The sequence below is a fragment of the Sander lucioperca genome, chromosome 1, assembly GCF_008315115.2.
Source record: "Sander lucioperca isolate FBNREF2018 chromosome 1, SLUC_FBN_1.2, whole genome shotgun sequence".
Lineage (NCBI taxonomy): Eukaryota > Metazoa > Chordata > Actinopteri > Perciformes > Percidae > Sander > Sander lucioperca.
The window spans coordinates 51,210,059-51,226,008 of record NC_050173.1 but is presented as its reverse complement, the minus strand read 5'-3'; the positions used below and the strand labels follow the sequence as shown (position 1 = coordinate 51,226,008).

Sequence of the window (15,950 nt, the reverse complement as noted above, 5' to 3'; positions counted from 1 at the left end):
AGCTTTGACTGCCAACAGCTCGCCAGCGGGCATGTTTGTATGTACTGATCTCCATTTTAACCTCCACTCTCTGTTTAAGCCAGGGTGCCTTTCTGTATGTGCTGTCCTCCACTTTAACCTACAGACTCCATTTTGCTGTAAAGCATTACTTTCCCCTTCAGGGAAGAGGAGATTATATGTCTCCATGGTCGGCACAAAAGAGCTTGCAAATACCACTCAAATGTTAGGGATATTTAAAAAATGTTCTGCTGCATGCAAGTGCCATGCAGTGCACTGATTTGCAGCTGTTGCGCAGAATGTCTTCGTGTGCGATTGGGGGTCTACATATCTCTGAAGGGAACAAGCCGAGCAGACAGTCTACAGACAGTGGTCTTATTTACATCCTGTTATCCACCAGCCCAAACAGACAGGCCAACAAAGGATGACAAAGCTGAGAAGCTACAGTAACTCTCTGGAAACTGCTGGCTAGTCTGCTACTACCTTGCTAGTCTGCTGTAGCTTCTTGAAATATGCCGTGAGTTTGTGTGTAGCACAATCATGCACAGAATGTTGTACAATCCTGCCCATTTTGGACTCCTAAATTGCTATATACGCAGCTTCTAATGTCTATATGCAACCCTCTCGAACAAAGTTTTCTGCTTGTCAGCACCATAAAAAAAAAAGAATCCTGATTTATCCTTCAGTAATGACCGGAAGGTACTGTATATCAGATGAGGGATAGAGAGAAAGACATGAGGAGAGAGAGTGAAGAGGGGAAGCAGAGAGAGAAAGTGAGAGAGAGAAATGGAAATGAAGAAACAAAGAGCATAGATCTGGAACAGGCAAGATCTAAGGATGGATTTCTAGCAGATACGTCCAATTGTACAGGAAGCATAACAACAAAGCTCTTGATCATATACGACTATACACGCCATCTGTTATCCACACTCAGGGGAAGTGTTTGCTACACATCTACAAAATGACCCTGTATGCATGGCAAGTTGGAAATGAAAGAATACAACCTCCAGTTTAGAAAATATACATTTCACAAAGTGGAACAAAGACTTTTTCGTAGCTTAGGTTCATACAAAGCTTTGGTTGCAAAAATTCAGTTTGTATTGCATTGAGCTTACAGCTGTCGGCATACTGTGCCATTTAAAGGGACAGTTCGGATATTTTGAAGTGTGGTAGTATAAGGAACTTATCCATTGTCAGTGTGGGGCCGGCAGCAAACATATTTTAGACATCTAAAAAAAGGCCTACAGTACTACACTATATTTCGAATATACTCCCCGCTTTACCTTGCCGTCAGACAGCCCTTTCTGACTGAGAAATGAAGCCATTATATTCATCTACGCTCTCTTCAAAGCCACCAGACTCCTTTACAAAAACAGTAAATTTTACCTGGCAGAACACGGCGGTCTACCGCCGCCTCAATCGGTTAGTTTGTTTGTGTTATTGTTTGACTTTGGTGAATCCAAACTAACCCTTTAAAACACCGAAGTCACACAACAACACTAACTAACTAACCAATCGAGACGAAACTAACTAACCGAATAGCAACTCCCGTGTTCTGTTAAGTTAAATTACTATTTTTGTCAAAGGAATCTGGTGGCTTTGAAGAGAAAGGGCTGCCTGACGGCAAGGTAAAGTGGCGAAAATATTCTAAACATAGTGTACACTTAAACTGATAATAATTTTTTTTAGGTGGCTAAAATACGTTTAGCTGCTGCCCCCGTCCACAGCAGTACATTGCTTAGCTTCCGTTTCTGTTCTTCTGTCTGCTTCTCTAAACTGGGGGTGTGTTGACCACCGACTGTAGGTAATACACTGACTATAGATAAGAACCTCATACAACCCAACTTCAAAATGTGCCTTGAAATCCCTTGAATGTTAACCTAGCCAGACCCACATCAAGATGTTGGGTCTGGGAACTCACCATTGACGGAGCTCAATCCGAGGGGCGGGATAAACGTTTGTCTTTCAAATTCTCTCTGCACGCAATAGGATAGCACTACAACCAACCAGAGCAACGAAGAAGGTAGCAGAGCTAGTTGATAGATTAAACTTTTGCCGTATCCGGTCGGCAAAACTCCGAACACATCTTCCTTTTTTAAGAATGACTTCAGAGCCGTTCTTTGTTCTTTTCTCAAAGAAAAGCTTAACTCCAAGTCTTCCAGAAGAACGCTGTTCCCAGCAGCAGCAGCAACCATTAGCCCGCCTACCGACTCTATACACAATGTGATTGGCCTGACAAGAGTTTGGGTTTTCCAGCTTACAAGCCAACAGAGAGTGCCTAGACCCCCCTGACTGCAAATTAAATTGCTGCCGCTCGGGTGCGTCTAGATTTCTAGGCTAGTTGAATGTACCAAAGAAGGGAAATATTAATTGTTGATATAATGCCATTTTCTTTTCTTTATTCTTTTTTTGGGCATTTTAGGCCTTTATTTCCATAGGACAGCTGAAGACATGAAAGAGGAGAGAGAGTGGGAACGACATGCAGCAAAGGGCCGCAGGTCGGAGCCGAACCCGCGGCCGCTGCGTCGAGGAGCAAACCTCTATATATGTGCGCCTGCTCCACTAACCGGCCACTATAATGCCATTTTCCACCTCTACTACACTAGTGTAAAATGCTACCAGCTCCAAGTTTCTTCTATGTTGTAGCCAGAGTTTTACTGTTACCTGATACCACAACTTTGCCAACATGCACATTGTTTCATTATATTTGCTGTAACTGTAACTTGTGACATGTTCATATAAATAAATCAGGAACAGGTTGATATAACATAGCAGTGATTCATCTAATATCTAGTTCATGGAAACCTTTGCACTTGCTGTTCTAAACACATACCAGTCTGGTAGCTCTTTCCTGGGTGAAAGTCCTGTGTTTTACCCATCCACCGCCCTTTCATACTACTCGCTACGGCGTAAATTCACACGCAATCGCAAGGTAATGTAAGTCAATAGAGGCCAAAGGGCGTTGATCAACACGCTAAAATGCGAGTATGCGTCTTGATAATACACCAAAAATGGCATACGAATTGGCGTGTCATACATACGCCACTTTATGAGATCAGTCTGGACAAGCACCTTTTGCTATTTAGCTGGCTTTCCCACGATCCACCGCTTCCTGTCAACTTTACAACTGTGAGTGAAGTTAAGATAAATGGTCAATAATCCAGTAGTAAACTGGTTACACCATATTTTCACGGTTGATAATTGAATCATTTGTATCGAAAGATTATCAGTTTTCATTTCTGATATTTCACTTGGGACTAACTTTATTATGGCAATACTGCCAGACTATTCTCTGAGTGTTAAAATTAAAGTACAGTCAATAATGGCAGCTAGCTATTAGAAATAAGCAATACTGTGATTATGGTTGCTAGGTAACTAGCATAGCAGCTTACAGCGGCTAACGACAGATGGTGGTGAGTGACAATGAATAAGTTCATAAAATGTAGGCTAACACACACTTAAATGTGCAGCCTCACTAAAAGTTGAATAAGAAAAATCCAGGACAGTCCAAATCGCGGTGTGCTTTTGAGATATTACAATCAGTCTCTTCTCCCCTGTCCTCTTCACTTTTCTAGGTGCCCTCAGCATGCAAAGTGTTTGGTGGTTACATGCCAACAGAGTGACCGACAACAGAGGCAGCAGCTAATAAACTACGTCACAGGATGTCCTCTTTAACTCCTGTGAAGTTCCTCTAAGCAATACTGTGCTCTTGGGGAAAAAGATTTTCTGCTGCAGGGTCAGCAAAAGTAGAATCAACTACCATGCCGTACAAGATACCCGATTGCTAACCTAGCTTGGACCAAGGAGACAAAGGTCTGCTATACTGTCTAATGGAAGAAAACAACTTTTTTTTAAATCGATATTTATATATTATTGTCCATAACATCAATATTTTTCCCACAAACACTGTCATCACCCTGCATATATGCAGGTAGACGCCAATCGTTTCCGTTGGGTTCTACCAACATATAGGGCAGCGTATCTATGTTCTCAGGGTCCCATGTTCCCCAGCTCAATATCCTCTTCATATGACACATTAAGAAGACCTTTCGAAGGGTTTTATCTTCTCAGCAATGTTTTTGCCTTAGGTCCAATGTTCAATGTACGTTTCCCTTAGTCAATATGTTGAACTCAACCACCTACTGCTTACAGACTGCTGATGTTATATTTATCCAAACTTACGCCCTGAAATTTGCAGGCAAGACACTTTTCTTGACTTTAGACATTGATATCTCCACAGTGGCTTGAGAGATTTTTAGTACAAGTTAAACTGTATTTTGAAAGTCCATTTCGCGTTCTTTCTTTCTTTTGTTTTTTGCTATTTGAACTGAGAAGATATAGCCCTTACCAATCTCTTACAAAACTCAACACAAGGCTAGACTAGGCCCATGGGAACATAGGAGCCTGGAAACAGAGAGACAAGCCCAGGGTATTGCTGACAGGTGGGATTCACGGCACCAGTTTTGTTTTAATTTGCATCTAATCTAAAATAGTCAGGGCTCATTATTTTTATTCATAAAAAACGGCAAAGAAATGTCCAGGTGTTTATTTTGAATACAAAAAGAACAATCTGATGTAATCAATATCATTTGTAATGCGAAGACACCTTAACTCTTCATTCTGTTCTAATACCTTTGCATTTCTTTGCATCTTTTTTATGACTTTCTGTTACCACAAGCGACCTTTACTCACTAAACCAAAGTAATCATCTTAGAACAAGATACAACCAATTCCAATGTGTGCGAACATAATGTCCAAGTGAGGATCTGTTCAAGCCATCAGCTTCATACAAAATCCTTTTTCTTCTGTGACAATCTATTAAAACTGTAAACAACAAGCCTTAGACACAGTGCATTGGCTAGGTGGGCTGCAGGTGCCTGTATGTGGGGAGGGCAAACCAGGGAACAGAAGACAAGGTAGTGCAGTGAGCAGCGACACAGTGTGTGAGACCAGAGAGACAGAGACAGAAAGACAGAGGGAGGGAGGGAGGAGAGACAGGGGAGAGACTACACAGTGATGACTGAGGGGACGGGGGCCGACCGAGCAACCAACTTACTTGCAGGACAGCTGGTTAATACCATGTATGAAGTAACAGTCTCCTCCATTGACGCAGTAGGCCTTCTCCGAGTCGTTGCAGCGCCTCGCGTGACTCACACCTGAAGACGGGGTGGTGGTGGTGGTCACTACGAGGAGGACAGGCAGACAGGGGGAAAAAAAGATGCAAAAGATGCTGCAACCTTTTTGTTAAAATCACACATTTTATGGCAGCCATAGCCCTAAATAATATCATACCACACTATACCACATACCTTTCAGACCTCGTAACCCTCCTGTTGTCCTCGGGTCAAATTTGACCCATTTTCAAAAAGTTTCTATATCAGAAATTTGAGTTTCTTTCAACCAAATTGTCAAAAAAATAAAGTGGATGGTTCCATGCAACGTTCTTCACAAATAAAATTAATTATCAGTTCCCTACTTTCATTGAATTTGGGTGTTTTATTCAATTGTATAGCATTTGAAAAAATTGTTTTTTATAAAAGAACGTTGAAAAAAGTGACAAAAATTACGGAAAAAGTTTCAAAAGCGTGGAGAAAAAACAAACAAAGAAAACGTCAAATTAAGCGCAGGCAAAAAAATCAACAAAAACATCACAAAAAGTGACCACAAAAAAACGTGTAAAAAGTGACACAAATGTCGTAAAACCTTCAAAAATGTCAGGAAAAATAACAAAAAAATGTGGAAAGAGGTGACAATCAACAAAAACATCGGAAATAGTGACAAAAAACTAGGAAAAAACTGACAAACGTTGAAAAAGATGACCAAAAGGTTGAATATTTTTAATTTAGACCCAGAAAAACTAAAAGTTGCATGGTCGTCAGGAAGACAAAACAAGGGTTAAGTGAATTTCAAAGAGTTTAGTGTGATAAATCTATCTACCTTTTGGGCAGGCATCAGTCACTTTCCTGAGCTCGCTGCAACTCTCCAGCTCATAGCTGCCCCCCCCACCCAACACCCTTCTGTCTTCTTCCTCTGCAACTTAAAACTTGAAAATGTTCGGGTATATTTACGGGTAATATAATCAATTTGGTAACACTTTACTTGAAGGTATTGACATAATCGTGACATGACATTGTCATAACTATGACGTGACACTGTCATGAACGTGTCATAAACATTATAAACAAGTCTAAGTGACATTACCAGAAGTCGTCTTGGTCATGACAAGTTGACATTAAATTTGCTTGGGATGTCTTTGTCATGACAACTTGACATTAACCAGGATGACATTATGTCAACTTGTAATGACCAAGACAACTTCTGGTAATGTCACTTTGAATAATGTCAAGTTGTCATAATCAAGACAACCCGAACAATGTCAACTTGTCATGACAAAAACCGAATGACACTTAATGACAGAAGTCATAAAAGTTTATGACTTGTTCATGACAGTGTCATGTCATAGTTATGACAGTTTCATGTCACGATTATGTAGATACCTTCAAGGAAAGTGTTACCATCAATTTTTCTGTTTTCCCTCCTTTCTGTTTTGAAACTGTTGGGCTCTGCCTATTTCCATAGCCTAAAAAATTATCTGAAATAATCAGCTTTTATCTACCTTTGATTTTGTTCTTAATTTAGTACTTAATTTATTACAATATTATTTATTTCTCTTTATTATTATTATTTTAATTCATTTCATTTTTTTACGTAGTTATTTTCTTACTGTTATTATTCTAATTTTTTTCCCATTATATATATATATATATATATATATATATATATATATATATATATATATATATATATATAGTATATGATTTATATATGATGCTTACGTTATGGTAAGTTCTTTGTCAGGTTTTATATATACCGTATGGCCAAATGAGTTTGTATCATGCAGAACAAAGTACGTATAAATAAGAAGTAATAAAAAAGATTTGTGATTACATGATTAGTTTCCTCCATCTTTGATATTAAATCCATTTTAAAATAAACACATGTGATTCTATTCTATTTTAACCCTTTTATTCTGAAGAAGAATGTCTTAGAAGATGAAGTTGTTGAACGATAGACGAGTAATAGCTCTCATATTTTTGTTAAAAGACAGAGTGATCAAGGTTTACTAGCCAGTACAAGAGATACTTATTGATCTTAGGAAACCAACACAAACCCCAGTATCAAGTTCTAGCTTTTTAGAAAGACAGATGAAGGAAACTATGAAAAAAATACATTTAGGAAGGAAAGCTTAAAGAACAAAGCATATAAGAAGGACATTTGTATTGATGTGCTAAAAAACATTATCGTAAGTTAAGGTAAGTTTTGCTACAATCAGCATTAATTGATCAGATAGATAGATAGATAGATAGATAGATAGATAGATAGATAGATTGTGTGATTGCTCACAGATCTGCACGCTGATTATACTCGTGATGTTTTCTTGTCCTAGTGAGTTTTCAGCCACACAGGTGTAGTTGCCAGAGTCTTCCACACGGACGCGACTGATCTGCACCTTTGAGTTTTTCCTTCAGTGAAGGGGAACGAGGGGCAGACACAGAGGTGGGAGAGAGAGAGAAGAGAGAGGGAGAGGGAGAGAGAGAAGAGAGACAGAGCGAGAGAGAGAGAAAAGAGAAAAGAGAGAGAGAGAGAGAGAGAGAAAGAGAGCGAGAGCGCGCGCGAGAGAGAGAGAGAGAGGAGGGAGAGAGAGAGAAGAGAGAGGGAGAGGGAGGGAGAGAGAGAAGAGAGGGAGAGGGAGAGAGAGAAGAGAGAGAGAGCGAGAGAGAGAGAAAAGAGAAAAGAGAGAGAGGGAGAGAAAGAGAGCGAGAGCGCGCGCGAGAGAGATGAGAGAGAGGGAGAGATAGAGAAAGAGAGAAAAAGAGAGAGAGAGTGATACAGAGCAGATAAAAAGACAGTGTCAGTTATTGTTGTTTTCAAAAAAGCAGCAGACTCATCTCCGACTGAATGAGAAATGTTCCTCTAGTTTCCAGCCAAGACCAGCAATTAACAACTGGTCATGATGTCCAGAGTGATTGGCCATCAAAGCAAATGGACAATTATTTTGTGCAAAAAATAACTGAAACAGGCATCACTTAATCTTCACAGGAACAGATTACAAGAAATGATTCTGTACTCCCTTAATATCTGAACTAAATACACAAACAACAGGACAGATTCTTAAAAGTTGGTGATATCTAAAAAAAATATAACAGTGAATAAGGACATTCAGGAGTGTTTGATAAGTGCAAAATAAGTCATCTGTGTCTATGTGATGTAACCAATGAAACAGAAGTAGGACACTGCCTGATAATACTGCTTTGGAAAATGTGTTGATATGATCTGAACAGTGTCAAAGTCTGCACAATTCAACAGGATCTCGTAAAATACGGACGCCACTGTCCAAACGTCCGTATTTTACGAGTTCGAAGTGAGAACGGGTTGCACAATTTCACTGTCCACATAAATGGATAGGTTTGGATTTTCCAAGTCTATCTTAATACAACACTCAATGCAAAAGCTGTATGTATTGTACGGTCGAAAGAGTTGTGGGTCACTGTACTCATTATCCGTACTGATGGCGAAGCACTCCTTTCTTAAAACATTGTAAGAAATGGGGGACAAAATACATAATCCATGTAGACCTGCAGTGCAAAAATGCATCGCATCGTTCGGCTAAAGCTAACACGAGGCTTCAGTAGTCCGTCAGAGTTTAAAAGAAATCTTAGCTATGAAATGTAACTTTTGTTGATGTTTAGTCCCGGAACCTACATGCGACTACCAGGACGTACCCCTCCGCCATGTCTACTGTTTGACTACACTAGCATTTTGTGGATTTTAACCCTCATCTCTTACGTGTAGCCGTTCTAAGTTATCGCTTCATGGCCAGTAAGGACCGGAGGAATGAAGACACCGACCAATGACTTTTTCAACGTACATATGGGCATGTGGCTGCTGTTGTATTAAGATGGCCTTCAAAAAAAAAACCTGAACCTATACTTAAACTTCAGTGCTGTTTTACTGCATCTATGGTGATGAATGAAATGAAACAGAAAAGGAAGTCCAATTTTCTGCTAACAGACAGTTTGGGTGCAGTGTGAAGTGGCCCAGGGTCACCTAAACAGAGCTGCATGCCAGGAACCATCGCAGAATGTACAGCATGTGTTTGAAGAAGCAGTCTTTTTTGGCATTTTCAAACTTCTTGGTGTAAAAATTGTGTGTCCAGTGTGAATACTGAGACAAATATCCAGTCTGACAGACTCACTTGTTGGTCTTTATTTTTAGGTCTCTGCCTTTCTGAAGCTCATGTCCATCTTTGTACCAGCGGAAGGAAGGGCTGGGATTCCCCGACGCCTCGCACTTCAAGTACAGCTTGTCTCCTTCCACCAGAGACTGGCCTCGCGTCAGACGAAGCTTAGGAGCAGAGGCTGGACAGAGAGAGACAGAGAGAGAGAGATAGAGCGAGAGAGGGAGATGACGAGAGGATGGGAAATTAGACATTTAATTAATCTATCCATTTAATTGTGTGTGTGTGTGTGTGTGTGTGTGTGTGTGTGTGTGTGTGTGTGTGTGTGTGATAAAAAATCAGTTTGTGAGGGTTCAGATGTTCACGATAGATGTCAAAAAAGGAAAAAAATCAATGACACAACACACACTCTCTTACACATATATATATACACACACACACACACACACACACACACACACACATGAAAAATCCTGAAAAGCAAAGATAAAGTGAAGGCTTATAGAGAAAGAAATTTCTCTCAGAAACTCTGCGGTAGATTTTCATTATGGAGCAATGTGGGTGTGTTTACGTGTGTGTGTGTGTGTGTGTGTGTGTGTGTGTGTGTGTGTGTATGTGTGTCTGCGTGTGATTCATCAGTCTCAGGAGAATTTCACTCTCTCTCTTCTCTCCTTAAAAACTACAACAGACTGCATCACTGACACCAGCGCAGGCACACAGAAGCTAAAGCAAAGAGACAGCTCAGCACCATCTAGTACCATTTATTCACACACACTCGCGTGCGCACGCGCACACACGCACACACACACACACACACACACACACACACACACACACACACACACACACACACACACTGTTTAAGTGATAGCACATGCTTGATCAACTGTGAGGCAATTGTTGTATAGAGCCACAGCTCCTCACAGCACTGCTGCATCCTTCCATTAACTCCTCCCAGTTCATACTGTATGTGCATGTTGAGCCTCAACAATGTAGGTCTATTTCTGTGTATGTCTTGTAAATCTAGCACATTTTATACAACATAAAAAAAAAAGAAAAACTTGACCGTTTTTACTTCTTCAGTAGGAAGAAATGTGCTTTGTTTCACAGTAAGAAAAATATACAATAATGGCAGCCTTATCTTTAAATTACACAAGTAATAGTGTAAGAGTGGAGGTAAAAAAGAGAACCTCTATGAAGTACCTTCCAAACAGCTTGCACTTATGTAAGTAGGATTTAAGAAGGATTTTTAGACACACAACAGAACAAGTAGCACATCTTTAAACACAGCTCTCACATTTTGTGAGATTAAGTCTTGTCACAGACTCGACACACACTCTTGATGTATAATTCCACGTCACACCAAAGTAAATCATCTCAGCATCACCAGATTCTCTCTCTCTCTCTCTCTCTCTCTCTCTCTCTCTGTCTCGGCATGTAATGAGTTATGCTTAAGAATAGCACTAAGTGTCAGTTGCATCATATATCTTATTGGAACAATTTGCCTGATATGTTGGTATTTTCTCTTCTTTGTTGAGGCTCCAGTCCATGCCACATACTGTTTTAGGCCCAGATACACTGCTGAATCTTGACCTGACTCAACCAGACTTGGTCTTGGCTTGTGCTCCTGTTGACTGATGAAACCAAACAAAGAAGATTGTGAGGGACTTTCTCACAGGGGTTAGTGGAGACAGAAAAAAGAGCTAAAAGAAGAGTACATGCTGGACTTACATTCAGAAGCATGACTCTAAATGAATGCTAATGTTGCTCCATGTCTGCTGGAAGTGTAAATAGGCAACTGTTTGCTAACATGATCGTCATAACGTCCCAATTTTATAAAGTATTTATGTGTCAATGTATTGTTACAGTAACTTGTTGTGCTGCCCCACTGGCCCAAAAAAATCAATTAATGCTGTTAAGAACAAAATTCTGCAGATATTATAGTGCATTCCATTTACCTCGGAACTCGGAAGCCAGTGCTGGAAATGACGTCACACCCGATGGTATTCCATTTCCAAGTCAGATTTTTCATTGTGGGGTTAGCTCTAGCCAAGTTAGCCATTGTTAGCAATGTTAAGACTCCAGTTGATACAGTTACAGTTACACAGTTTTTTGTGCATACAAACAGCGTAACATGTCCACAGATAGAAGTTGGACAGGACTGTGTGTACGACTGATTTAGTGAGACACAAATTAGACAGAAGTGCTAATAACTGTATGTCACTACAGTTTTCACAACTGTCGTGTGTAAAGGTGTTTGTCGATTCTTTTTTCATTTCTTAAACAACTATATTTGGCATTTTTCATGTGAACGACCGAGTGCAACACTATGAATGTCTTCCAGGAGTGACCGTCTGAACATTTTCACCATTACTCCCATATTTAAACAATATCGCGTCTCCCCCTCTCTGTGACGACCGGCTATTCACCACAGCTTCCAGTAGGAAGAGCTATACACACTTTTGCCTTCTGATGTGGTCGGACATCACGCCATAAGAACTACTACTTTTTGAGTATAACACGACCCTTGTACTCCTGTAATCTGTCACAGTAGGTGAATGCTACAGGAGACACACATAAAGATCCACATACTTTATGCTTATTTAAAGGTCCCATGGCATGACATTTTTTTTAACATTAATATGAGTTCCCCCAGCCTGCCTATGGTCCCCCAGTGGCTAGAAATGGTGATAGGTGTAAACCGAGCCCTGGGTATCCTGCTCTGCCTTTGAGAAAATGAAAGCTCAGATGGGCCGATCTGGAATCTTCCCTTTATGACGTCATAAGGGGAAAGGCTACCTCCCCTTTCTCTGCTTTGTCTGCCCAGAGAATTTGGCCCACCCATGAGAGAGACATCATGGCTTGAAAACAAGCAAAGCATGGCAGTTGGTCAAGGCCACACCCCCACCCTCCACCTTGCCCCCCCTCTCTCCTTCTCAATAGCATTTAAAGCTACAGACACAGAAATGGGACGTCCTAAGGAAAGCTCATTGTGGGACTGGCTCTAGTGGCTGTAATTCTGCACCAAGGCTGAATTTCAGGAAAGAGACTTCAGATACAGTATTAGGGGACCACTAAGGTCTATATAAAAGAGACTTCAGATACAGTATTAGGAGACCACTAAGGTCTATATAAAAGAGACTTCAGATACAGTATTAGGGGACCACTAAGGCCTATATAAAAGAGACTTCAGATACAGTATTAGGAGACCACTAAGGTCTATATAAAAGAGACTTCAGATACAGTATTAGGGGACCACTAAGGTCTATATAAAAGAGACTTCAGATACAGTATTAGGGGACCACTAAGGTCTATATAAAAGAGACTTCAGATACAGTATTAGGGGACCACTAAGGCCTATATATAAGAGACTTCAGATACAGTATTAGGGGACCACTAAGGCCTATATAAAAGAGACTTCAGATACAGTATTAGGGGACCACTAAGGCCTATATAAAAGAGACTTCAGATACAGTATTAAGGGACCACTAAGGCCTATATAAAAGAGACTTCAGATACAGTATTAGGGGACCACTAAGGTCTATATAAAAGCATCCAAAAAGCAGCATGTCATAGGACCTTTAAAAACATATCTATCATGGCTGAGCCTTTTCTAGGCTCTACTTCAGGACAATGATAGCTGGAAGTCATTACAGGAAACATGAGGTGTGTAACTCCCATTTAAAACAAGGATGTGTTACCAGGAACCTTTATTATTTCGGCACAAATGCATAAAGTCAGAACTCACCAGTTAAGTCTCTTTACTCTTGTCATGACAAACTGTTTTTCCTAAGAAAACAAGCAGCCTCCTTGCTGTTGTCATCCAGCATTTTGCTATGGATATTTTGCAGGAGACAATGAGGATATCATGGGAACTGTAATCTAATAACAATGTACCATATGTGGAAAAGAGATGAGATTGCATTGTGGGAGGGGCGACTTTATCCCAACTACAGCAGTACAGATTTGACATTTAGACTCACAATGACAAAATACCTCTGAGAATAATAATCTTTGTGTGTATTGCACTTTTCAAAAAGCAAGTTACACAGTGCTTCACAGTCAGTAAATACATTAGAAATAATCAACAGTAAATTAACTAAAAATGCCACCAAACAAAAGAAAGAAAAACTACAAAGCTACTCTACTACAGACTATATAGTTAACACATTGGTATCATTTCACTGTCGCACGGCAGCTTTAAGAGACATGAAGCACAACCAAGATGTTAAAACAAAGACAGAAATGATAGTTGTGACTCCTCAGAAACCAGTGAGTTTATATGAAATATGAGTGGGAGAAAGGAGTGAGGTGTTAAAATGAAATTTAAGTCCCCACAGATTGGAATATTTTTTCTAAAGCTTGGCGAAACACACATGAGTAGGAGGTTAGGACACACAGAAGGAGAAGGAGAGGACAGCCAGTTTGTCCATACATCCAGTGTTAAATAACAGCCAATCCTTCTGTCAATCTATTAATCAATCCCTCCAAACTACCTCAAGTGGTCAATTCAATCACATTTGCAGGAGCAGCTTCTCTTTCTCAGTGCTGTTCCCAGTGTGTGGCCAGAGCTCGGCTCGATGCCCACTTTAAAGGAGAAACATCCTCAGATTCCCTTCAAAAGTATATAACATTAGTCTGGGTTCATCTTTCTGCGATAAAGGGTTGAAATGTATTCATAGCAGAATTACATTTCCATTACAAGTTCCTTTTGACAATTCCTAAACAAATGCCCAAACTCCTTGTACTTTACAATGCTTTTTACATGGAAGCCAAGAGAGTGATGGTGATAACACAATAAGAGCAGGAGACCCAAACATTTTCCATTTAAGAGAAGAGAAATGCTACGTTAAGGTAGTGTCCTTGGTCTTTTATAAAGAAAAAACAAGTTATCTCAAAATTCTCTGATTCCAGCTCCTTCAATGTTAATATGTTCTAGTTTCTTCTCTCCTCTGTGACAGTAAACTGAATATCTTTGAGCTGTAGACAAACCAAGACATTGGAGGACGTCATCTTGGACTTTTGGGAAACACTGATCCACATTTTTTCACCATTTTCCAATCCCTCCAGAAAAACGTGATTATGCGATAGCATAATTCAAGTCAGTCTGGAACCTCTCAGTTACAGTACTTTCCGATTTCTAAGGGGCATTATCAACGGCTGTAGACCAAAATGCCTGTGGTTACGATTGGAAAGACCTACAACCAACCAGAGCAACAAAACGTGTGACCTACAACCAGGGGTGTTGGACTGGGGGTGGAAAGGGGACTGAGTACCCAGGGCCCTCACATGAGGAGGGGCCAAGCTAGAATGAATAGCTGTGGATGTGGGGAGGGGCCCATGGAGAATGCCTTTCTACAGGGCCCAGAATTTGGTGCTACGCCCCTGCCTACATCCAACCAGAGCAACAAAACATGTGACGTAGCGCTAAGCGACGGACAAATGTAAACAAACTACAGTGTGCAGAGCTGAGCTGTGATGGTGTAGCGTTAAAAATGTCTGTGAACGAGTGTTGCCAATCCTGCCATCAGAATTTGAAAATAGTACTTCAACAGAAAGTTCCACATCAGCTGCAGCCATCTTGGTTGTTTTTGAAAATGCTTCAATGGTGCTCCTCTTTACTAAGCTAGGTTTTCGCTCGCCATTCAGTAGTGTCACGATGGTATGCGTGGGAGGGGAACCAGACGTATCTGCCAGAGAAAATTTAACATGAGCTCCCAGATTCGTCTGGTTCCCAGGCTACATTATCCAGGCAGCAATTAGGTTTCCTAATGAAAGGTAACTGGCAAAGTAAATTAGTTTAAACATTATTTCTAGGAGAAAGGGTTGGAGCAGGAGAACCACAGATTTAGCAAGAGAAAAGTATTACGTTTGTTTTTCTTTGCGATATATGTCGTCCTGTATGATTGTTCAATTTAAGTCCAACATGGTGAGCCTAGAGAGAAAACCGGTTTATGTTTTAGGGAGGTAAAATATTTCCTGCTAATAAACTCTATTGTAACCCTAACCCTAACCCAATCTCACACTGGAATCACAGCTCCCTTCAATTGTGTTAGTGACGTTATGACCAACAGGTCAAATGCCAACAGGAAGGAAATGAGATATCGTTTTAGCAAAAGGACCAGTGACATCATAATCACCTAATCAAAATAAACTATTTTCCTGCCGTAAATACCCCGACATTGTATGTCATCTACGTCATGAAGCTAATTAGATCAACCAAAATGGTCCTTTAACAACTAGGTCTTGACGTAACACATGAAATTCATATTTTTTCTTAAAACAAAGGAAAACTATTTGCCAGTTGGATTTGGTAATCCCATTTGTTTCTGATGCAAAACCACTTTCTGAAAACAAACAGAATAAGGCAAAAATAATTCTACTGGTATTTAAGGAAATCCTTGATACAAGATGATTTGCATTAAGTGAAAATATTTTACCCCACTGGCACATTTTTTTTTTTTACTTGTTTGAAGAAAAATAACACTTCTAGACTGTATTTGCAAGATGGATACTACTGTATCAGCTCCACTTAACAACCACCCAGATGAGGCTCATCATCTGGTGAGTCTGAGGTGAGACTGTCGGGCTTTTATGCAGGTAAGTGTAGAAATGAGTGGTGAAAGTCAGTCTGAAGCAGCTGCGAGTGGTGAGCCTGGTTACCAATGAGCGCATCCCTCTCTGGGACGCTCTCCTCAGGCTACATGGACGTTTT

General features: G+C 40.3%; 1 protein-coding gene across 2 annotated transcripts in view; it reads right to left on the bottom strand.

The window, feature by feature from the left end:
- Positions 1 to 15,950, bottom strand: part of nrg2b (neuregulin 2b) — a 60,211-nt gene that overhangs the window by 24,542 nt on the left and 19,719 nt on the right. For both annotated transcript variants that reach the window (XM_031280041.2, XM_031280042.2), the window contains exons 2-4: positions 9,254 to 9,416; positions 7,402 to 7,520; positions 5,054 to 5,180 (exon numbers count right to left, since the gene is read on the bottom strand). In XM_031280041.2, coding sequence (XP_031135901.1) covers positions 5,054 to 5,180; positions 7,402 to 7,520; positions 9,254 to 9,416 — 409 coding nt within the window. The remainder of the gene's footprint in view (positions 1 to 5,053; positions 5,181 to 7,401; positions 7,521 to 9,253; positions 9,417 to 15,950) is intronic.